The sequence below is a fragment of the Elephas maximus genome, chromosome 3, assembly GCF_024166365.1.
Source record: "Elephas maximus indicus isolate mEleMax1 chromosome 3, mEleMax1 primary haplotype, whole genome shotgun sequence".
Lineage (NCBI taxonomy): Eukaryota > Metazoa > Chordata > Mammalia > Proboscidea > Elephantidae > Elephas > Elephas maximus.
In genome coordinates this window covers 216,924,982-216,950,459 of record NC_064821.1, presented here as the reverse complement: position 1 = coordinate 216,950,459, position 25,478 = coordinate 216,924,982, and the positions used below count along the sequence as shown (strand labels likewise).

The following is a 25,478-nucleotide window of genomic DNA, read 5'->3' as shown; positions in this document are numbered from 1 at the left end:
TGAACAGTCTCTTCCTCCCCCTGCCCCTCAGTTCATTTTCTAAGCTTGCCTTTGAAGCTCAGGGTTCCCGGCTTGTCAGAAATATACTTGTTTCACTCATTGTTTTGGGGTCTTTGTTGTAAAGATGGCTCGCCAGAAGCATCTGTCTATTCTGCCATCTTGGCTCTGCCCTGATTTTTTTTGATTAGTATTTTGTTTTGTTTTTGGTGAAAGTTTACACAGCAGATTAGGTTCCTGTTCAACAATTTCTACACAAAGTGTTCAGTGACATTGGTTATACTCTTCACAATGTGTGAACATTCTCATTATTTCTGATCAGGTTCTGTTTCCAGTAATCTAGTTTCCCTGAACTCTTATATTCTGGTCTTTGTTTTAAAGTAATTGTTGACTGTTTGGTCTCGTATAGATGATTTTAAAGGAGCACAGTAATCATGGGTGATATTCTTTATTTTGTAAGCCAATCCATTATTTAGCTAAAAGATGACTTCAGGGGGTAGTTTCGGTTCAAGGTTTAAAGAGTAACTCAGGGCAATAGTTGTGGGGAGTCCTCTAGTTTCAACCAGTCCAGTCAGTCTGAAGTTTTTAAGATTTTGGGGTTCTGTTCCACATTTTTCTTCCATTCTATCAGGATCCATCTATTGTCCCCCTGGTCAGAACGACTGGTAGTGGTAGCTAAGCACCATCTAGCTCTTCTGGTCTCCGTGTAGAGGAGGCCATAGTTCATGTAGACAATTAGTTCTGTAGTTTCTTCTCTGACCCTTGAGTTTCCTTCTTTCTCTTTTGCTCCAGATAAGTGGAGACCAATAATTGTATCTTAGATGGCCACTTGCAAGCTTTTAGGACCCCAGGCACTACTCACCAGACTAGGAGGTAGAACATAAACTTTATGAACTATATTTTGCCAATTGACTGAGTTGTCCCATGAGACTATGGTCCTAAGCCTTCAAACCCAGAAAATCAATCCCACAAGGTGTTTGGTTATTTCTAAGAAGTATCTGTAACTTTGTTCCCTATGTGGTTTATTATATATATGAATATGTATTCACACACACACATACATGCATATACATGCATCTATATATCAACACAAATATACTCACATATACATACCTATACACATATGCTTACATACATACACATATACCCACACATTTTTTTTTGGTTGTTGTTGCTGTTGATGCAAAATTATATATGCCATAGCAATTACCAAAAGGTCCTTTTCTCTTGTGTACTTCTTAGTGACATCATTTACCTTGGTCAGCTGTGCACGCTTCATCCACATTCAGTGTTAAGGTTTCCCATCACCAAAAAATAATTAGTGTCTACTATTTTTTTTTTTTTATGTAGAGATTGGAAACCCTGGTGGCATATGGTTAAGTGCTATGGGTGCTAACCACAAATCAATTGCATATACAAGCAATAAACATGTGGACACCAAAATTTAAAAAACAGTACTTTCATAAAATTTCACAAAAAGAAATACTATCCATGTAAATTTAACAAAATATATACAGGGCTTGTATGAAGAAAACCACAATACACTGATGAAAGAAATCAAAGAAAATCTAAATAAATGGAGAGATATACTGCTTTCTTCATGGTTTGGGAAACTCAATATAGTAAAGCTGTCAATTCTCTCCAAATTGATATACAGCTCAATTGATATATATCACAGTTCTGATCAAAATCCCTGCAAGATTTTTTTGTAGACATAGACAAGATTATTCTAAAATTCATAGGGAAAGGGAAAGAAACCAGAATAGTTAAAACAATTTTGAAAAAGAAAAATAAAATGGGAGAAATCAGTCTACCTGATTTCAAGACTTATTATGTAGTAATTAAGATTGTGTGGTATTGGTTGGCAGAGGGTAGACATACAAATCAATGAAACAGAATAGAGAACCCAGAAATACACCCACACAAATAGGCCCAACTGATTTTTGACAAAAGTGCAAAAGTAGCTCTATGGAGGAAATATAACATTTTCAGCAAATACTGCATCTACAGGCAAAAAGAAAAAAATGAACCTTGACCTAAATCTCATACCGAACACAAAAATTAATTCAAAATCAATCATGAATTATGTAAGACTATAAAACTTTAAGAAAAACACATAGGTGAAAATCTTCAGCATCTAGGGTGAAGCAAAGAGTTCTTAGACTTGACATCATAAGCACAATCCATAAAAGGAAAATTTGATATGTTGAACTTTATGAAAATTTTTAACAGTTTTGTAAAAGGCCCTGTGAACAGAATGAAAAGACAAGCTACAAATTAGGAGAAAATATTTGCAAATCACATACATGACAAAAGACTAGCATGTAGAATACATAAAGAATTCTCAAAACTCAACACAAAAGAAACAAACAGTCCTATTAGAAAATGGGCAAAAGGCGTGAAGAGGCATTTTACCAAGGAAGATACACAGATAGCAAGTAGGCACATGAAAAGATGCTCAACATCATTAGCTACAAGGGAAATGCAAATTAAAACAACACTGAGATATCACATTTCTGTCAGAGTGGCTAAAATTGAAAAAAACAAACAGTAAAAACACCAGATGGTGGGGAAATGACAGCAAATCTGGATCACTTACACATTGCTGGTGAGAATGCAAAATGGTACATCCCCTTGGAAACAGTTTGACAGTTTAATTAAAAACTAAAATGACTCAGCAACTGCACTCCTGGGCAAGAGAAATGAAAACTCATATTTACACAAAGGTTGTACAGTAATATAGCAGCTGTATTTATAATAACCAAAAATTGGAAACAACCCAGATATCCCTCCACAGGGAATGATTAAACAACCTGTGGCACATCTTCCATACCATGGAATACTATTCAGCAACAAAAAAGGAATAAACTATTGATTCACATGACAACCTGGATAAAGCTCCAGAGAGTTATGCTGAATGAGAAAAAATCGATCTGGAAAGGTTACATACTGTACAATTCCATTTATTAAACATTTTTGGAATGACAAAATGACAAAAATGATAGACATGGAGAACAGATTAGTGGTTGTCAGGGGTTAAGAAGGGAATGAGGACAGGAGGGAAATGGGTGCAATCACAAAAGAGCAACATGAGGTGCCCTTGTGGTAATGGAAATGTTCTGTTCTTGACTGTACCAATGTCAATTTGGTTGTGATATTCTCCTATAGTTTTATATTATGATATCTTTCATAAGTTGTAAGATTATTTCTTACAACTGTATGTAAATATATAATTATCTCAAAAGTTTAGTAAACTACATGAAAACAACAAGGCAACAAGGTGAGTGTTGTATTCAGTCTTTTTGTCATATTCTACTGGGTTCCCAGAGTGCCTACTGTGGTATCGGACCCAGAGAAGATGCTTAGTAGATGTTTGTCGAATGAATAAGTTAAAAAAGATTTGAGTTTCTTTACTCCCATTTTAGAGCTGAGGTACCTGAGGGCCCAACGAAGTTTGAGACCCATCTCAAAAATATCAGCAACTAAGTGGCATATGTAGCATTGGAAGGAGCCCTGGTGGTGCAGTGGTTAAGCGCCTGGCTGCTAACCAAAAGGTTGGCAGTTTGAACCCATCAGCTGCTCCACAGAAAAAAGATGTGGCTGTCTGCTTCAGTAAAGATTACAGCCTCAGAAACACTATGGGGCAGTTCTACTCTGTCATATAAGGTTGCTATAAGTCAGAATGGACTTGATGGTCACGGGTTTGGGTTTTGTCATCGCTGTTAAGTTGAAGGCCATTTTTTTCTTTTGATTGCATCTTTATGCTCTCTCTTTCCTTCAAATGTCACAGGTCTCCTTTGTGTCAAGACATATTTCATTTAATCCTTAAAAAAATTTTTTTGTTAGCATATGACTTTTTCTTTTCATCACAGGCATTACCTTATCACTAATGCTCTACACTCCAGCTTGCAGCATTGCCTAGTTTTCAACCCCCACCTCCATCCCTTCTTCCCTTACTAAAATTGTTTTCCTAAAACGTCCAGCGGGCCTCCTTTGTGCCATTATCTCAACCTTCATCATCCTTTATGTCTGTAGCATGGGAACTTTGTTGACAATTCACTTTGAGCTAATAATTTTACCTCTAGAAAACAAGAAATCTTCTCCCCAGACAACATCTAAGTTCTGAAATTCTGGGTTTTAAGATATCTCAGCATTCTCTCATGTCTATCACAGGTACTGGTATACATTCTTTAGCTCAGTCCAGTGAATTCCAGGCAATGTTAAGCTCTTTTAAAATGTGGACTATCAGGTCTGATATTCCTTGCTTTCCCAAGACCCTCTGACTCCATAGGAAGCAGCATTTGGAAGAGCTCATTTTGCTGCCCTCTCTGCATAAGGACTTGGTCATGCAGAAGAGCTATCACTGGGGGACTTACTGAACAGGTTATTCCAGTTCACATTTGCCTTTTCCTCAGACTCCATCGGTTGGAAAATGAGTACCCTATGATGGTCGAGGTCTTTTAGCAATTCTTCACAGTAAAATGGAATCCCACAGCTTCCCTCTACCAGGTACCTGGAGTGAAAAAAACAAATAAAAAAAACCCATCATGTTATAGGAAGGAAACATATTTGAGTCTTTTCAATCACTTGGAAATAATTCTCTAATAGTTTTCACTCCTTCGTGCCTCTTCCTTGGGGTCAGTCTTCTTTATTTTCTGTTTGTAGGAGCCACCTCGAGGGGCACAGGAAGTACCATAATAAACGAGTAACAACCCAAAAGTCATGATGCTTAATTCCATTAAAAGTTGAAGCTCAACCAAATAGGGGACAAAGTCCTTCTTTCACCAGTCATTTCTTCCTCTCCATCTCTTTGGCCCCAGTGCTCCATTTTCCCTGTTCTCTTCCTATTTTTTCCCCCACCTTACTTTCCTGTACCCAAAATCTGTTTCTTACCTTGTCTTTATCTTAGCTACTGTGACCAATCAACCAAAACCAAACCGAGAGGGAACGAGAACCACACTGAAACCATGGGGCCATAGCAAAGGCCAGAGGGAACCTAATCACAAAGTGAAACTGGAAAGGCTATATACTTACTCCCATAATTAAAGATGTAGAAATCCAGGAGGTTGGAAAGCAGAGAGAAAAAAAAAATTCTTTTGGAGTTGTGCACGTGCTGTGAATCCCACCTCATTCACTGGGTAGTGACGGTGGTGGTCGGTATTTTCCCTAACCTCACACTTAGTGAGAGAGTAAGCTTGGGACCCGAAAGGACCTCAAAAAGAGCTTGGGACCTGGAGGAAAAAAAAAGTCTACGGGGGAAAAAAAAAAAAAAGTCTGCATGTGAAAGGCTAAAGCAAATTGTGGCAGCAGAGTCCAGGGCTGCATTTGGGAAGTAATTACCTCCCTGGTGCCCAAATGTGGGAGAGGTGTCATACTATTTTATTTTGTTTCTTGCTGTAATAGTCACTCCTTTTTTCCCCATGCCATTGATTTGTGGAGAACTGGGGTCATTTGTTCCATAAGATGTATCATATGTTTGTATTTGGCTGATTGCTTCCTCATGGTGTTGTTTAGCTTCTCATTTTATCCTTGTATTTCTTATAAACTCTAGTTGGATTCAGAATCTTACATTTGGATAAATGTTTGGCAAGAATATTTCGAAGGTGGTACTGAGTACTTCCTACTGCGTCATGCCAGGAAGCACATCATGTCCGGTTGTTCCACTTTCAGTGACTAAGATTAAGTTCAAGTGGGGTCTCCCTGATCCCTCTGCTATAAAGTTCCAAAAGGGTAATTTTCTATTTCTATCACTTTTTCTGTTTTTTTAAAAAATCACTAGGAGTTCATGTATTTTAAAAGTGTTTGGTATGCTTCAATCCACTGCAGTCATCATTCTCTCTGATGTTAAAATTTTCCCAGGGTAGGCCAGTGGGAGCTGCTTCATTGGCTCCTGTCTTTTTGGAATCCTGTTATCCTTTCTTATTTTCGCAGCTTTATTGAGCTACGATTCATGTACCACATAATTAACCATTTAAAGTGTACAATTCAATGGCTTTAATATAGTCACAGAGTTGTTCAACCGTCATCACATTCAACTTTATAACATTTTTATTACTCCAGAAAGACACTCATATACATTAGCAGTTACTCCCCATTTCCCACCAACCTTCCTGTCTCCCAGCCCCACCCAGAACCCACTGCCATGGATTTGATTTCTCATAGTGACCCTATATACAGGACAGAGTAAAACTGGCCAATAAAGTTTCCAAGGCTGTAAATCTTTATGGAAGCAGACTGCCGCATCTTGCTCCAAGGGAGCGGCTGATGAATTTGAACCGCTGACCTTTCGGTTAGCAGCCGAGCACTTAACCACTGGGCTACCAGGGCTCCTGTCCCTTCCAGACCCAGGCAACCTCTAAGCTACTTTCTGTCTCTATAGAGTTGCCTGTTCTGGACATTTCATATAAATGGAATCATACAGAACGTGTCTTTTGTGACTGTCTTCTTTTACTTAGTGTAATGTTTTCAAGGTTCATCCGTGTTGTAGCATGTGTCAGTACTCCATTCCTTTTTATTGCCAAATAATATCTATTGTATGAATATGCTACATTTTATTTAACCATTCATTTTTGATAGACATTTGTGTTGTTTCCACTTTTTAGCTATTATGAGTAATGTTGCTATGAACATTTATGTGCAAGTTTTTCTGTGGGCGTATGTTTTTATTTCTCTTGGGTATATACCTAGGAGTGAAATCGCTGGGTCATATGGTAACTCCATGTTTAACATTTGAAAAATTGTCAAACTATTTTCCAAAGCAGCTGCACCATTTTATATTCCCATCAGCAATGCATGAGGGCTCCAATTTCTGCACATCCTATCCCCATACTGATACTGCCAGTTCAGTGTACAGGGTTTTTATTTAACTTTTTTGGTTTTATACTCTTTTCTCATATGCTGAAAATCTTGTTTCCTAATGACATTAGCATAAATAGTTTGTTTTATCCTGTAATATTCCTATACTTTTCAAAAAAATAGCAACATAAATATTACTACTACCACTAAGTTTACTGAATGCAGTTTAAAAATTCCTTGCAGTTTTCTTTGTCCTTAAACATATCCATCTAGAGATGCAGTCAACATATTATTATTTGTGTGTTTTTGTGTGCATGTGTGTGTGTGTAGGTTTTTTGCATACAGAAAGGATTTAAGGAATGTTACCTATTATTATTTGAATTTTTTATTGTGTTATAGGTATATGTAACAAAACATTTTCCAATTCAATATTTTTTACAAGTTAGTGACACTGTATTCAACACGTTGTGTAACCATCACCACCATCCGTTTCCAAATTATTCCACCACCATTAACAGAAACTCAATGCCCCCCCCACCCCAAGCAATGACTCCCCTTTTCCCCTCCCTCCTCTATTTTTTTTTTTTTTCCTGCTATAGGGTCGCTATGAGTCAGAATCGACTCCATGGCACCTGGTTTGTTGGTCTTGCTCCAGGTAAGCACTAATAAACTTCGGTCTCTATACATTTGCGTATTCTAGATATTTCAAATAAGTGGGATCATACACTATTTGTCTTTTTTGTGGCTGACTTATTTCATTCAGCATAATGTTTTCAAAGTTCATGCATGTTGTAGCATGTCTCAGAACTTTTTTCTTTATGGCTGAATAATATTCTACTGAATCTATATGTCACATTTTGTTTATTCATCTGCTGGTAGACTTTTAAATTATTCCAACCACTTGGAACATACTGTGTTTTAATATCGCTTAAAAATTTTTTCCATGTGAGGTCATGCTACCAACTTGATATTCATATTGGTACATTTGTTTCCAATTTCTAGGGATTGCTTTTTTCTTTGTAATTTTATTTATTTATTTATTTATTAAATAATTTTTATTGCACTTTAAGTGAAAGTTTACAAATCAAGTCAGTCTCTCAAATATAAACTTATATACACCTAACTACATACTCCCATTTACTCTCCCCCAATGAGTCAGCCTGCTCCCTCCTTCCAGTCTCCTTTCATGACCGTTTTGACTGTTTCTAACCCTCTCTACCCTCCCATCTCCCCTCCAGACAGGAGATGCCAACACAGTCTCAAGTGTCCACCTGATACAAGTAGCTCACTCTTCATCATCTCTCTCCTACCCATTGTCCAGTCCCTTCCATGTCTGATGAGTTGTCTTCAGGAATGGTTCCTATCCCGGGCCAACAGAAGGTTTGGGGCCCATGACCAGTGGGGTCCTTCTAGTCTCAGTCAGACCATTATCTCTGGTCTTTTTTTTGAGAATTTGGGGTCTGCATCCCACTGCTCTCCTGCTCCCTCAGGGGTTCTCTGTTGTGTTCCCTGTCAGGGCAGTTATCGGTTGTAGCCGGGCACCATCTAGTTCTTATGGTGTCAGGAGGATGTAGTCTCTGGTTCATGTAGCCCGTTCTGTCTCTTGGGCTCATAATTGCCTTGTGTCCTTGGTGTTCCTCATTCTCCTTTGATCCAGGTGGGTTGAGACCAATTGATGCATCTTAGATGGCCACTTGTTAGCATTTAAGACCCCAGACACCACACTTCAAGGTGGGATGCAGAATGTTTACTTAATAGAATTAATTTTGCCAATTGACTTAGATGTCCCCTGAAGCCATAGTCCCCAAACGCCTGCCCTTGCTCCGCTGACCTTTGAAGCATTCAGTTTATCCAGGAAACTTCCCTGCTTTTGGTCCAGTCCAGTTGAGCTGACCTTCCGTGTATTGAGTATTGTCCTTCCCTTCACCTAAAGTAGTTCTTATCTACTATCTAATCAGCAAATAACCTTCTCCCACTCTCCCTCCCTCCCCCCTCTTGTAACCACAAAAGAATGTGTTCTTCTCAGTTTAAACTATTTCTCAAGATCTTATAATAGTGGTCTTATACAATGTTTGTCCTTTTGCATCTGACTAATTTTGCTCAGCATAATGCCTTCTAGGTGCCTCCATGTTATGAAATGTTTCACAGATTCCTCACTGTTCTTTATCGATGTGTAGTATTCCATTATGTGAATATACCATAATTTATTTATCCATTCATCCGTTGATGGACACCTTGGTTGCTTCCAGCTTTTTGCTATTGTAAACAGTGCTGCAACAAACATGGGTGTGCATATATCTGTTCATGTAAAGGCTCTTATTTCTCTAGGATATATTCCGAAGAGTGGGATTTCTGGGTTGTATGTTAGTTCTATTTCTAACTTTTCAAGGAAACACCAGATAGATTTCCAAAGTGGTTGTACCATTTTACATTCCCACCAGCAGTGTAAAGGAGTTCCAATCTCTCCACAGCCTCTCCAACATTTATTATTTTGTGTTTTTTGGATTAATACCAGCCTCGTTGGAGTGAGATGGAGTCTCATCGTAGTTTTAATTTGCATTTCTCTAATGGCTAACGATCAAGAGCATTTTCTCATGTATCTGTTAAAAAAACATGTATCTGTTAGCCGCCTGAATATCTTCTTTAGTGGAGTGTGTGTTCATATCCTTTGCACAATTTTTAATTGGGTAGTTTGTCTTTTTGTGGTTGAGTTTTAACAGAATCATATAGATTTTAGATATCAGGTGCTGGTTGGAGATGTCATAGCTGAAAAAATTTTTCCCAATCCGTGGGTGGTCTTTTAACTCTCTTGGTGAAGTCTTTAGATGAGCATAGATGTTTGATTTTGTTTCTCTTTGTCATTTTTAGTAATGTTTTGTATTCTGTTTATGCCTTGTATTAGGGCTTCTAATGTTGTCTCTATTTTTTCTTCCATGATCTTTATCGTTTAAGTCTTTATGTTTGGGTCTTTGATCCACTTGGAGTTAGTTTTTGTGCATGGTGTGAGGTATGGGTCCTGTTTCATTTTTTTGCAAATGGATATCCAGTTATGCCAGCACCTTTTGTTAAAAAGACTATCTTTTCCCCAATTAACTGACACTGGGCCTTTGTCAAATATCAGCTGCTCATATGTGGATGGATTTATATCTGGGTTCTCAATTCTGTTCCATTGGTCTATGTGCCTGTTGTTGTACCAGTACCAGGCTGTTTTGACTACTGTGGCTGTGTAATATGTTCTAAAATCAGGTAGAGTGAGGCCTCCCACTTTCTTCTTCTTTTTCAGGCTTCTTTCCCTTCCATATGAAGTTGGTGATTTGTTTCTGCATCCCATTAAAAAATGTCGTTGGAATTTGGATCGGAAGTGCATTGTGTATATAGATGGCTTTTGGTAGCACAGATATTTTTACTATGTTAAGTCTTCCTATCCATGAACAAGGTATGTTTTTCCACTTAAGTAGGTCCCTTTTAGTTTCTTGCACTAGTACTTTGCGGTTTTCTTTGTATAGGTCTTTTACATCTTTGGTAAGATTTATTCCTAGGTATTTTATCTTCTTGGGGGCTACTGTGAATGGTATCGATTTGGTGATTTCCTCTTCGATGTTCTTTTTGTTGATGTAGAGAAATCCAAGTGATTTTTTATGTCAAACTCTTCTATTAGTTTCAGTAGTTTTCTGGAGGATTCCTTAGGGTTTTCTGTGTATAAGATCATGTCATCTGCAAATAGAGATAATTTTACTTCTTCCTTGTCAATCCGGATGCCCTTTATTTCTTTGTCTAGCCTAATTGCTCTGGCTAGGACCTCTAGCACAATTTGAATAAGAGCGGTGATAAAGGGCATCCTTGTCTGGTTCCTGTTCTCAAGGGAAATGCTTTCAGGCTCTCTCCATTTAGAATGATGTTGGCTCTTGGTTTTCTATAAATGCCCTTTATTATGTTGAGGAATTTTCCTTCAATTCCTATTTTGGTGAGAGTTTTTATCATGAATGGGTGTTGGACTTTGTGAAATGCCTTTTCTGCATCAACTGATAAGATCATGTGGTTTTTGTCTTTTGTTTTATTTATATGGTGGATTACATTAATGGTTTTTCTAATACTGATCCAACCCTGGTATAAATCCCACTTGGTCACGGTGGATTATTTTTTTGATATGTTGTTGAATTCTATTGGCTAGAATTTTGTTGAGGATTATTGCATCTATGTTCATGAGGGATACAGGTCTGTAATTTTCTTTTTTTGTCGTGTCTTTACCTGGTTTTGGTATCAGGGATATGCTGGCTTCATAGAATGAGTTAGGTAGTATTCCATCATTTTCTACGCTTTGAAATACCTTTAGTAGTAATGGTGTTAACTCTTCTCTGAAAGTTTGGTAGAACTCTGCAGTGAAGCTGTCCAGGCCAGGGCTTTTTTTGGTGGGAGTTTTTTGTTTACCATTTCAATCTCTTTTTTTGTTACGGGTCTATTTATTTGTTCTACTTCTGATTGTGTTAGTTTAGGTAGGTAGTGTTTTTCTAGGAATTCATCCATTTCTTCTAGGTTTGCAAATTTGTTAGAGTACAATTTTTCTTAATAATCTGATATGATTCTTTTAATTTCAGTTGGGTCTGTTGTGATATGGCCCAACTCATTTCTTATTCGGGTTATTTGTTTCCTTTCCTGTATTCCTTTAGTCAGTCTGGCCAATGGTTTATCAATTTTGTTAATTTTTTCAAAGAACCAGCCTTTGGCTTTGTTAATTCTTTCAATTGTTTTTCTGTTCTCTAATTCATTTAGTTCAGCTCTAATTTTTGTTATTTGTTTTCTTCTGGTGCCTGATGGATTCTTTTGTTGCTCGCTTTCTATTTGTTCAAGTTGTAGGGACAGTTCTCTGATTTTGGCTCTTTCTTCTTTGTGTATGTGTGCATTTATCGATACGAATTAACCTCTGAGCGCTGCTTTTGCTGTGTCCCAGAGGTTTTGATAGGAAATGTTTTCATTCTCATTGCATTCTATGAATTTCTTTATTCCCTCCTTAATATCTTTCTATAACCCAGTCTTTTTTGAGCAGCGTACTGTTCAGTTTCCAAGTATTTGATTTCTTTTCCCTGATTCTTCTGTTATTGATTTCTACTTTTATGGCCTTGTGGTCTGAGAAGATGTTTTGTAATAGTTCGATGTTTTGGATTCTGCAAAGGTCTGTTTTATGACCTAATATGTGATCTTTTTTAGAGAATGTTCCATGTGCACTAGAAAAAAAAGTATACTTTGTAGCTGTTGGGTGGAGTGTTCTGTATAAGTCTACGAGGTCAAGTTGGTTGATTGTAGCAATTAGGTCTTCCATGTCTCTATTGAGCTTCTTACTGGAAGTCCTATCCTTCTCCGAAAGTGGTGTGTTGAAGTCTCCTACTATAATTGTGGAAGTGTCTGTCTCACTTTTCAGCTCTGTTAAAGTTCGTTTTATGTATCTTGCTGCGCTGTCATTGGGTACATAAATATTTCATATGGTTATATCTTCCTAGTAAATTGTCCCTGTAATCATTTTGTAGTGTCCTTCTTTATCCTTTCTGATGGATTTAACTTTAAAGTCTATTTTGTCAGAAATAAATATTGCTACTCCTGCTCTTTTATGACTGTTGTTTGCCTGATATATTTTTTCCATCCTTTGAGTTTTAGTTTGTTTGTGTCTCTAAGTCTAAGGTGTGTCTCTTGTAGGCAGCATATAGACGGATCGTGTTTCTTTATCCAGTCTGAGACTCTCTGTCTCTTTATTGGTGCATTTAGTCCATTTACATTCAGTGTAATTATAGATAAGTATGAGTTTAGTGCTGTCATTTTGATGTCTTTTTGTGTGTGTTGTTGACAATTTCATTTTTTCACTTACATTCTTGTGCTGAGACGTTTTTCTTTGTAAATTGTGTGTTCCTCATTTTCATAGTAGTTGAATTTATGTTTGCTGAGTTGTTATGTTTTTCTTGGTTTTTATTTTGAGTTATGGAATTGTTAGATCTCTTTGTGGTTACCTTAATATTTACCCCTATTTTTCTAAGTAAAAACCTAACTTGTATTGTCCTATATCACCTTGTTTTCCTCTCCATATGGAAAACCTATGCCTCCTGTATTTAGTCCCTCTTTTTGATTACTGTGATCTTTTACATAATGACTTCAATGATTCTGTATTTTGAGCATTTTTTTCTTTTTAAAATGAATCGTAATTTGTTTCTGCGATTTCCCTATTTGAGTTGATATCAGAATGTTCTGTTCTTTGACCTTGTGTTTTGTTGGTATCTGACATTATTGATTTTCGGACCAAACAATTTCCTTTAGTAATTCTTGTAGCTTTGGTTTGGTTTTTGCAAATTCTCTAAGCTTGTGTTTATCTGTAAATGTTTTAATTTCACCTTCATATTTGAGAGAGAGTTTTGCTGGATATATGATCCTTGGCTGGCTGTTTTTCTCGTTCAGTGCTCTATATATGTCATCCCATTGCCTTCTTGACTGCATGGTTTCTGCTGAGTAGTCTGAACTTATTGATTCTCCTTGGTAGGAGACTTTTCTTTTATCTTTTGTTTTGGCAAGTTTGATGATAATATGCCTCGGTCATTTTCTTTTTGGATCAATCTTATATGGGGTTGGATGAGCATCTTGGATAGTTATCCTTTCGTCTTTCATGATGCCAGGGACGTTTTCTGCCAACAGATCTTCAACTATTCTCTCTGTATTTTCTGTTATTTCTCCCTGTTCTGGAACTCCAATCACACGCAAGTTATTCTTCTTGATAGAGTCCCACATGGTTCTTAGGGTTTCTTCATTTTTTTAAATTCTTTTATCTGATTTTTCTTCAGCTATATTGGTGTCAATTGCCTTATCCTCCATCTCCCCCACTCTGCATTCCAACTGCTCGATTCTGCTCCTCTGACTTCCTACTGAGTTGTCTAATTCTGTAATTTTACTGTTAATCTTTTGGATTTCTGAATGCTGTCTCTCTATGGATTCTTGTAGCTTATTAATTTTTCCGCTATATTCTTGAATAATCTTTTTGATTTCTTCAACTGCTTTATCAGTGTGTTCTTTGGCTTTTTCTGTAGATTTCCTTATTTCATTTCTGAGGTCATCCCTGATGTCTTGAAGCATTCTGTAAATTAGTTTTTTATATTCTGCATCTGGCAATTCCAGGATTGTATCTTCATTTGGGAAAGATTTTGATTATTTAATTTGGGGAGTTGTAGAAGGAATCATCGTCTGCTTCTTTATGTGGTTTGATATCGACTGCTGTCTCTGAGCCATCTATGAGATATTGTAATGACTTATTTTATATTTGCTCACTGAGTCTTATCTTGTTTTACGTTCTTTCAATTTACGCAGATGGGCTACTAGATTGCACTGTCTTGATTGTTGTAGCCTTTGAATCACTTATGTCCTATTACCAGCTGGTTTGAGCTGTTACCAGATATATAAGCCTAAGAGTCCATTCAGTATTCTTGAATAGAATCAGCTTAGGTGTTCTGATTTTGGGTCACCAAATGTGTAGTGTAGGCTGTCACCTATTAAGTTAGAGGAGTAGTGGTGATAGTTGTGTGCACCAGGTTCTACTAGTGGCAAGGGGTCACTCTCCAGTGGGAGCAGGATGCTGACAGCCTTCCCCCATGTACCAGTGAGGTAGGTGTGTCTCTATTCCTAAAGCACTTTGGTGGGTGGGCGCTGCAGCTGTACCTTAGGCACTCAATGCATGTACCTCTAAAGATTGGTAGGTGTCAGTATCCTCAGACCCCTTTGGCAGGTAGCTAGGTGGTTCGGGTGGAGCTTCAGCCCTCAGTTCCCAGTTCTGGATCAGTGAGGGCTCTGTTTAATAGGTAGAGATATCAGACCTGGAAAACTTGTCTTTCCAGTGATCCGCTAAAACAATTACAGTCAGATCTCTATCAGAATTGCCTTTGCATTATAATAGCCACCTTGTTCCCTGTAGGGATGAAAGCCAAAGACTGTGGATCTCATATGCTTGGCTGGAGCTGGTTTTGTATTTTTATTCCAATTTAGGGAATCAGGGAAGGATTTTTTTGTCCCTGGGTTTTTTTTTAGTAGCTGCTTCTCTCAGGCCAGGAAAATGGGCTAGAAAAAGAAAAAAGAAAAAAAAAACCTCAGAACACTTCACTCCTTGGCCCAGGAAATTCCAATGTTAACGAAGCCGCCTGGGGTAGGGAGGGGCAGGATCAGATAGGAGAGAGTAGCACCCAGCAATATAGACAAAGTTACTTATCTTGTTTGGTGATGACTGTTTCATCTGAGATTCTCGAGGGGCATGTAGCCTGTGTGCGCTGGCTGGGTCGAGACTGCCCCTGAGGGTCAGGCCCGTGTCCCATGCTTGTGCTGTCTCAGAAGCCGTGGTCAGCTCCTCTGCTGCCAATCCAAAGCCCAGCGCCAAGGTTCCCCAGCTGGGACGCTGCACTCCAGGCTCCAAAACCAGTCGCTGCCTCCCGGTGACTTCTCCTCCTGTCAGCTGTGTCCTTGTGCTGCCTGTCTGCGCTGGCTGGGCCTCCCCCAAGGTCACTTCAGGGTTCTAGGGCTGCGTCCCGTGTTTGTGCCATCTCAGGAAGCCCTGCTCAGCTCCCCTGTGCCCAGTCCAAAGCCCAGCACCAAGGTTTTCTGACTGGGATGCTGTCTCCAGGCTCCGAAAACCATCGCTCCTTCCCCGTGGTTGCTCGTTCTCTAGTTAGCCATGTCAGCGTGCAGCCTGCTTGTGCTGGCTAAGTCTCTACCGAGTTTACCCCAGGGGGATAGAGGTTAGGGCTGTGTCCCGTGCCTGCCCCACCTCAGCAAGCCGCAATCAGCCCCACCACTCGGCACCAGGGAACTGCGAGGGCTCAAGGCTGTGGAGCAGGACGCCGGTTCCAGAGGCGGTCGCTTCTTCATGGCACAGCTTTTCACTCCCCTGTCACTCAGGTCAACTCTTTAGGTCTGTATTTGATGGTCAGGGTTCGTAGATTGTCCTGTCTGTGATCAATTCACTTGTTTTTCGAGTCTTTGTTGCAAGAGGGATCCGAGGTAGCTTCTACCTGGTCAGCCATCTTGGCCCTGCCTCCTGTAATTTTATTTTTAATTATATAAAACATCTTTCCAAAACCAAAACTATGTAAGATAAACCCTCAGTTTTTCTTCCTTCCTTACTCTACAGGTAACCATTTTGATTAGTTTTTGGTTTATACTTCCAATGTTTCTTTTAAAAAATATAAACACACACACACATAGTTCACACCTTTCTTAGGTAAAAAGCAGCATGTTGTACACACTGTATACCAGGCTGCACCTTGTTTCACCACTCAACAGTGTATCCTGGTCATCCCTGCAATCAGCAGATAATTTCTTTTTACTGATGCATAGTGCTCCCATGTGTGGATGTATTGTAGTTTACTCAATCTCCCCTCATCGATGGGCATTTGAATTGTTTCTGGTCTTTTACTAATAAAAATAATGCCCCACTAAAAAACTTTGTCCATATGTCATTTCATATTTTTGCCAATATATCTTTTGGATGGATTCCTAGAAGGATTGGTAGACCAAAAGATAAATGTGTGCGCACACGCACGTGTGTGTGCATGCATGTGTGAAAGACAGAAAGAAATTAGTGTCCAGAATTATTTTAAATGAGACTTTATTCAAGACATCTTCTTCAAGGGGCAAAGCAACCTCTTTTGAAAGAATGGATGTGGAGGCCACGGTGGAACTGTAAACAGCCAGCCAAAGAAGAGGCAGCATCTGTGTTAAGGAGACTGCTGTCAAGACCAGGAGAGGAACTGCTAAGTTCAGAAAGCACTCACTGGAGAGTCAGCTTTCAGTATCTGCCATAGACAGAGCAAACCGATACCTGATTACATTATTGCCTGCTGAGTAAGGTCTTGCTTAGCTGCAGGTTGTGGTCTTTAGTGTTTGCATGTTTGCCCTTCCTGTCACTTACTCATGACGATGCCCTTGGTCATTGTTGATTAACGTGATTATACCCATACCACACTCAGCATGACAAACGGGAAACATAACTGATGTATCTAAGCAAAGTTTGAGGTGTACGACAGGGATCATAACAAGGAAAAAGTGAACAACATCCACCGTGGCAAGCCTAATGAACGGTTTCTTTGAGATGGATGGTCAGCAGCAGCACTGTAACAGGCATTTTCAGGCACATCCGAAGGAATTCGATGAAGTCTGGACCTGGGGAATGAATGCAGGCATCAAAATCTCAGGAGAAAATGGGTTACTTACGAGTCCAGTTCTTTGCGGATACCGCTCACATTGAGGTCAAGACATATCTTGTTGAGGATGTCTTTAGGCTGTACTGCACCAAGGGTGACATAGGTGGTGTTTCTGTTCTTCATTATAGAACTGGCATGTATACAGGGCACATCCGTGAAGGGAGACAGGGACATGATGATGAAGATAGGGACAGTACGGATCAACTTCTCCATAAAGGCCCAGGAGGCTGAATCCACAAACTGGGCCTCATCAATGATGAAAATAATCCTTTCCTCTTTCACTGTCTGAACAGATAGAGAAACGGAAAGAAAAATACTGTAAGACTTCTCATTTGTGTATGTGCGTGGGTATGCAAAGGGGCCTGGGTAGGGAAGGCAGTTTGAGATTAGCTGCTAATCTACACACTGGCAGCAGTGGCTCTGCAGAAGAAAGGCCTGGTGAACAGATTCTGTAAAGATTACAGCCAAGAAAACCCTATGGCTCAGTTCTACTCTGTACAACATGGGGTCGCCATGAGTTGGGTGCCAACTCGACAACAGCTAACAAAAACATGGGTATGCATGTGTGTCCACTGAGTTTTTTGGTTTGCTTACAATAAAGAGAAAGGACCAGCTGCGTTAAATCTTTTTCTTTCCAATAACTTTGTATTAATTTAGAATCCATTAACTTGTAATGTGTGGCAATTTGGACACAGCTTAGTTGAAATTGACTCTTACTTGATCAAACCTTTGTATAAAGATAATGCAAATTTGTACTATAGATGGGCCTCTGGGGAATACCTACAAAAGCCAAATAAAAGTGCCCATTACATAAAAATAACTGACATTTTAACTATAAGTCATTCCAATTTACTGACTACTGAAGATCTCCTGGGGGTATCTACTTAACATTTATTCATCCAATATATATTCAACACATACTTACTGAGCACCCACTAGGCTAGGTTCTGGATACACAGCGGTGAATGAAACAGGCCCATTCCTGCCCTGCTGGTACTTATGCTATTCTAGTTTAAACTATGGTATATGTTACACTTAAAGGATCTTATGTCCCTTTTATTGTGTAGACAACCTTTCCCTAACTAGTCTGAATTATTCATTCATTCATTAAGCATTTATTGTGCAACTACTAGAGCCAGGCACTGTTTTAGGTGCTGGGGATACAGTATTAAACAAAACATAGAGCTTACATTTTCTAGTGTCAACCCCTCACACAGTAGGTCCTGCATTTCCACTGTGTGAAAGTGTCCAAATGGAGAAAACTGTCTCCCCTACTCTCACTGCTTGAGACAACACTTAGCTTCTTTTGGCTCCCCATGAGAAGAGATTAGGTCAACCTACTCTTTCCCTATACATTTTTTATAAACAAAATGCTACTTTAAATTTTCAAATTTCATATGATACAATCTTTATAAAGTGTTACAACCTGTCTTATGACACACACATAATATGTCTACTCCTACAGCCCCACTCTGTCACTAAACAGTTAGCCCACAGTCAAAGCACAGCTCTAGAAGTTGTTTCCAAACCAGACTGTGTATCAAGACCAACTGAGAACCTTGAAAACAAAAGCAAATTCTTGACAATTTCAATATTTTCTCCGTTTATCATGATGTTGCTTATTGGTCCAGTTGTGGGGATGTTTCTTTCTTTCTGTTGAGATGTAATCCATACTGAAGGCTGAAGTTTTTGAGCTTCATCAGTAAGTAGTTCTCTTCACTTTCGACAAGCAAGGTTGTCTCATCTACGTATCACCAATGGTTAATGAGTCTTCCTCCAATCTTGATGTCACTTTCTTCTTCTTGTGGTCCAGCTTCTTGGATTATTTGCTCAGCATACAGACTGAATAAGTATGGTAAAATGATACAATACTGACACACACCTTTCCTGATTTTAAATTACACAGTATCCCCTTGTTCTGTTCAAACGACTGTCTCTTGGTCTGTGTACAGTTTCCACATCAGCACAATTAAGTGTTCTGAAATCCCATTCTTCACAATATTATCCATAATATGTTATGATCCACACAGTCGAATGCTTTTGCATTCAGCCAAGATCCATGTGACATCAGCACTGATTTCCTTCATTCACATGTTCTTCTGAATCCAGCTTGAATTTCTGGCCATTGCCTGTCCATGTACTGCTCCAAGCAATTTTGAATTACCTTCAGCAAAATTTTACTTGCATGTGATTTTAATGATATTGTTCAATAATTTCCACATTCTGTTGGATCACCTTTCTCTGGAATGGGCACAAATATGAATCTTTTCCAGTCAGTTGGCTACTTAGTTATCTTCCAAACTTCTTGGCATAGACAAGGGAGCACCTCCAGTGTTGCATCCGTTTGTTGAAACATCTCAATTGGTATTCTGCCAATGCCTGGAGGCTTGTTTTTCGCCAATGCCTTCAGTGCAACTTGGACTTCTTCCTCTAATACCATACCTAGCTAAGTAACCAATCAAATGTGAGGACAAAGACATTTCTAGATCTGTAAGTTCTCAAAACCTTTTCCACCCAAACGCCCTATCTCAGAAAGCCATTAGAGTATGTGCTTCATGAAAGTGAGTGAGTAAAACAAAGAAAAAGAACACGTAAGATGCAGAAAACAGAGAAACTAACCCAATAGGAAGGTGTCTTAGGCTGGGTTCTCTAGAGAAGCAAAAGCAGTAAAGCGTATAAATATATAGAGAGTGCGATTTATATCAAGGAAATGGCTCATGCAGTTGTAGAGGCTCAACGTCCTTAGTCTATGCATCAAGATAGAGGCAGCTCCTGATTCATGTAATCACAGGGGCTGACGAACCCAAGATCGACAGACTGTGAAGACCAATGAATCCCAAAATCAACAGGCAAGACCACACCAATAAGCTGCTAGCTCAGGTCCCAAGAACCAGAGGTCAGACGAACAGAAGCCAGCTTTAGGATCCAGTGCAAGCAAAAAGCCATGAGCCTTGCCAGAATATCCACTTATATTCTATGCAGGCCACATGCCCAAGGAAAGTCCATTTCAACTGACTGGCTACTCACAGCAGACCCCATCATGAGGGTGATCACACATCAAATCTCAACATGGAAGTGATCATAACATTACACGACTGCCAAAACACTGAGAATCATGGCCCAGCCAAGTTGACACACAATCTTAACCATCACAGAAGGCAAAGAGAATCTCCAGTATAGAGGTGAAGAAAGGTTCTGGGAAAACAGCTGTATGCCAGGCATTGAGGACAAGTCCAGTTTGGAACTGGTCAGAAGGCTTCAAGAGTAACTTTTTCAGGAAGATAAAACCAGTTAAGCATCTGATGAATCTGAAATTCTCGAGAGGCATTTAGAAGATTAATTAAGAACTAGTAGTTTGGGAGGTGGGGCCAAGATGGCAGAATAGTCAGATGCTTCCTGTGGTTCCCCTTACAACAAAGACCCAAAAAAGCAAGTGAATCGATTATGCATGACAATCTAGGAGCCCTGAACACTAAAGCCAAAGTTGAGGAGTCAGACTGAGCAGCAGGGGGAGGAAGAGAGTTCACAAGCAGTGAAGAAGTGCCAGACTTGAGCTAGCCAGCACCTGGTGGGCTGGATCGGCTGGTGTATGTGGGCTGTGGCAAGCAATAGCACTCGGAATGCATTCTATCACATCAGAAGAGACCAGGTGGTGGAGGGTCTGCACAAGCCTCTGGAGCTGGCGGAAGCAGTGCTGAATCTCCAAAAGTTAAGTAAGCATCTAATTTACCATATGGGATCAAAATAACCCCTCCCCCTCTGGGGAGAAGAGCCTCTTTTCCCCTCCCCCCCCCACTTTGCTCCCAAACTAGTCCAGTAGTATTCAACAATGGCCACACACCCTAAGCCAGAAATAGGAACTACTGCACCCAAACTAGTCTCATTGCTTTAGGGAAGAAAGAAAGAAAGAAAACCTCCAACTCCCCTATGCCTTGGTACTCAGGACTTAACGTGCCCAAACTAGTCTCACAGTTTTAAAAAATCACCATGCCTCCTAAGCCAAGAATTCAGGGCAGGCACTGCCCTTTTGCCTAGGCACAGGGATAAGGGATCCATAGATTTCAGACACCCTTCACCCTTGCATGGACCTCTGTGGGCCAGTTCAACAGTGTAGGCCCTCACAAGTATAGAGCAACAGGGTATATACCTGAAGCCTATTTTAATCTGCAACAGTCAAGGGGGAGTGACAGAATCATGACATTTGACACAGTCCTGACCATTAAACAAGGTCCTCACCTACTCATATCAGGGGCCTGAGGACTGGAAGCTCCACCCATTCCACCTAGCCTCCCACAATGTGGGTCCAAGAATAACTGGTGCCTCCCAGTCTTATAGCCAACAGCACTGGGTACCCAAAGTCCAGTTGCAAAACCCACCCACCTACACACTCTAGGGGACAATGATATGCCTTTCACCTAGGCACTCAGGGGCAGCCATCAGCCCCCTACCTTGCTCAGCACACAGCCCTCTACTGCAGCCACATATCTGCACCTGCACCAATCACTCTTATGTAGCCCTGCCAGCCTAGGGCTGTAGGTAAGAGCCTATACCACATACTCAGTGACTGATGACTTGGACATGTGAGGTGAATCCACACAAAAAAAGTAAATAGACTCCTGGGGGCACACATCCAGTAGCAGCTCTAACCACCTGGTGACAGGGCATGAGAGCTTCAAAGATGACACCTTAGTCATCTAGTACTGCTATAACAGAAATACCACAAGTGGTTAGCTTTAAAGAACAGAAATTTCTTTTCTCATAGTCTAGTAAGCTGCAAGTCCAAATTTAGGGCCTCAGCTCCAGGGGAAGTCTTTCACTCTCTGTTAGCTCAGGAGAAAGGCCCTTGTCATCAGTCTTCCCCTGGACTAGAAGCTTCTCAGTGCAGGACCCTCTGATCCAAAGAATGCGCTCTGCTCCTGGCACAGCTTTCTTGGTGGTATGAGGCTCCCCTGTCTCTCTGCTCTCTTTTATGTCCCAAAAGAAATTGGCTGAAGACACAATCCAAACTTGTAGATTGAGTCCTGCCTCGTTAACATAACTACCACCTAACCCCTCTCATTAATGTCATAGAGGCAGGATTTACAACATATAGGAAAATCACATCAGATGACAAAATGGTGGACAATCACACAATACTGGGAATCACAGACTAGCCAAATGATACACATATTTTTGGAGATACAATTCAATCCATGACAGATGCGAATAACCAAAGTAGCTCACATGCCTAGTCTATTTGGGCACATCAAAACAAAACAAAAAAGCTAGGACACAGCAAGCAAACATACAATAAATAAATACGATAACTTAATGATGGCTCAGAGACAACAGTCAATATCAAATCACATAAAGAGGCACAGCAAGATACCTCCAGCAAGCAACCAAAACAAAGAGCCAGGAAACCTCTTGGAGGAAGAGAAGGTCTTGGAATTATTGGAGGTAGGATTCAAAAAATTAATATACAGAGCTCTTCAAGAGATCAGGCAAAACTCAGACCAAACCAAGGAACACACAGACAAAGAAATAGAGGAATTCAGGAAAGCTACACAAGATCAGAATGACAAATTTAACAGGCTGCTAGAATCCATAGGGAGACAGCAAATGGAAACCCAAAAGATTAATAATAAAATTTCAGAATTAGACAACTCAATAGAAAGTCATAGGAGCAGCATTGAGGAAATGTAAGTCAGAAATAGTAAGATTGGAGACAAAGCACTTGACACCAATTTATTTGAGAAAAATTAGATAAAAGAATTTTAAAAAATGAAGAAAGCCTAAGAATTCTGTGGGACACTATCAACAGGAATAACCTACCAGTGATTGGAGTACCAGAACGGGGTGGGGAGGAGGGTAATAGCAGAAAATAGAGAATTGTTGAAGATTTGTTGGCAGAAAACTTCCCTGATATCATGAAAGATAAGATATCCATCCAAGAAGCTCATCGAACCCTACACAGGCTGGATCCCAAAAGGAAGCCATCAAGACATATCATAACCAAACTTGCCAAAACCAAAGATAAAGAGAGAATTTTAAAAGCAGCTAGGATAAGCACAAAGCCATCTACAAAGAAGGGTCAATAAGACTAAATTCTGACTACTCAGCAGAAACCATGCAGGCAAGAAGGAAACGGGATGACATATATATAAAGCCTTGAAGGAAAAATGTTGCCACCCAAAAATTATATATCCAGCAAAACTGTCTCTAAAATATGAAGGTGAAATTAGGGCACTTCCAGATAAACAGAAGTTAAGGGAATTTATAAAAAACTAAGCCAAAATTATAAGAAATATTAAAGGGAGTCCTCCAGCTAGAGAACCAACAATATCAGATAACAACCCAAGACTAGAACACAGTACAGAACAACCAGATATCAGCCCAAATAGGGAAGTTTCAAAAAATAAGTCAAAGCTCAAATACTGAAAATAAGGAAACAGAAACCTCAATATGTAAAAGATGACAACATTAAGAGATAAAGGAAGAACAAAATAGTGTAGTCATAGAACTTTCACATGGAGAGGAAGTAAAGGCAATGTCAAGAAATAAAATATTGGTTTAAACTTAGAAAAATAGAGGTAAATTTTAAGGTAACCACAAAGGAAACTAACAAATCTACACATCAAAATAAGAAAGAAAAAAAAAATTAAAGGTTCAGCAAATACAAAATAAAAAATACTGCAAAAGGGGAAAAGAAAATATATAAAGAAAAATGACTTAGCATAAAAAATTAAGTGGAACAAAGAAAATGTCAACACCACAAAAATGCATCAAAATGGCAGCACTAAACTCATACCTATCAATAATTACACTGAATGTAAATGGACAAAATATACAAATAAACACAGAGTGGCAGAATGGATAAAAAAACATGATCTGTCTATATGCTGCTATAAGGGACACACCTTAGACTCAAAGACACAAACTAAAACTCAAAGGGTGGAAAAAATACACCAAGCAAACAACAATCAAAGAAGAGCAGGAATGGCAATATCAGTCTCTGACAAATAGACTCTAAAGCAAAATCCACCACAAAGGATAACGAAGGACACTATATTAAAGGGGCAATACACAAACAGGACATAATCATAATATGTGACAGTGCTCCAAAATACATAAAACAAACTCTAACAGCATTGAGGAAACCCTGGTGGCATAATGGTTAAGAGCTACGGCTGCTAACCAAGAAGTCAGCAGCTTGAATCCACCAAGCGCTACTTGGAAACTCTATGGTGCGGTTCTACTCTGTCCTATAGGGTTGCTATGAGTTGAAATTGATTTGACGGCAACAGGTTTGGTTTTTTCCCCCTTTGGTTTAGCAGCATTGAAAAGAGAAATAAACAGCTCCACATTAATAGTAGGAGACTTCAACACATCATTTTCAGTGAAGGACAGAACATCTAGACATAAGCTCAATAAAGACACAGAAGATCTAAATGCCACAATGAACCAACTTGGTCTCATAGACATATACAGGACACTCCACCCAACAGCAGCCACATTCTTTTCCAATACACACGAAACGTTTTTCAGAAGAGACCACATATTCTGCCACAAAGCAAGTCTTAACAGAATCGAAAACATTGAAATATTACAAAGCATCTTTTCTGACTGTAAATCCATAAAAGTAGAAATGAACAACAGAAAAATCAAGGAAAAAGTCAAATACACCGAAACTGAAACAACACCTTGCTCAAAAATTACTGGATTATAGAAGAAATCAAGGATAAATAAAGAAACTCATAGAATCAAATCAGAATGAAAATACATCTTATCAGAACCTTTGGGGCACAGCAAAAGCAGTGCTCAAAGGTCAATTTATATAAATAAATGCACACATCCAAAAGGAAGAAAGGGCCAAAATTAAAACATTAACCATATAACCAGAACAAATAGAAAGAAAGCAGGAAAAGAAGACCTTGGGCTCCAGAAAAAAGGAAATAATAAAGATTAGAGCAAAAATAAATGAAATAAAGAATAGAAAAACAACTGATGGAGTCAAAGAGACCAAAAGTTGGTTCTTTGAAAAGAGCAACAAAATCAATAAACCACTGGCCAAAATGACAAAAGAAAAACATGAGAGTAAGCAACAACTCAAACAAGAAATGAGATGGGCAATGTCACAACAGACCAAACTAAATTAAAAGGATCATAAGAGAAACTACGAAAAATTGTACTCCAACAAATTTGAAAACCTAGAGGAAAAGGTCAAATTTCTAGAAACAGACTACCTACCTAATCTAACACAAACCAAGGTAGAAAAACTAAATAAACTTATAACAACAGAAGAGGTTGAAAAGGTTTAAAAAAAAAAAAAAAAACTCTGAACAAGAAAAAGTCCTGGCCCTGATGGCTTCACTGGAGAATTCTACCAAATTTCAGAGAAGAGTTAACACCACCACTACTAAAGGTATTTCAGAGCACAGAAAAGAATGGAATTCTCCCGAGCTCATTATATGAAGCCAGAGAAACCCT

General features: G+C 39.2%; 1 protein-coding gene across 1 annotated transcript in view; it reads right to left on the bottom strand.

Moving 5' to 3' along the window:
- Positions 1-25,478, bottom strand: part of ADCY10 (adenylate cyclase 10) — a 194,853-nt gene that overhangs the window by 82,970 nt on the left and 86,405 nt on the right. The window contains exons 16-17 of the mRNA XM_049881318.1: positions 17,020-17,294; positions 4,374-4,510 (exon numbers count right to left, since the gene is read on the bottom strand). Of these exons, the coding sequence (XP_049737275.1) occupies positions 4,374-4,510; positions 17,020-17,294 (412 nt within the window). The remainder of the gene's footprint in view (positions 1-4,373; positions 4,511-17,019; positions 17,295-25,478) is intronic.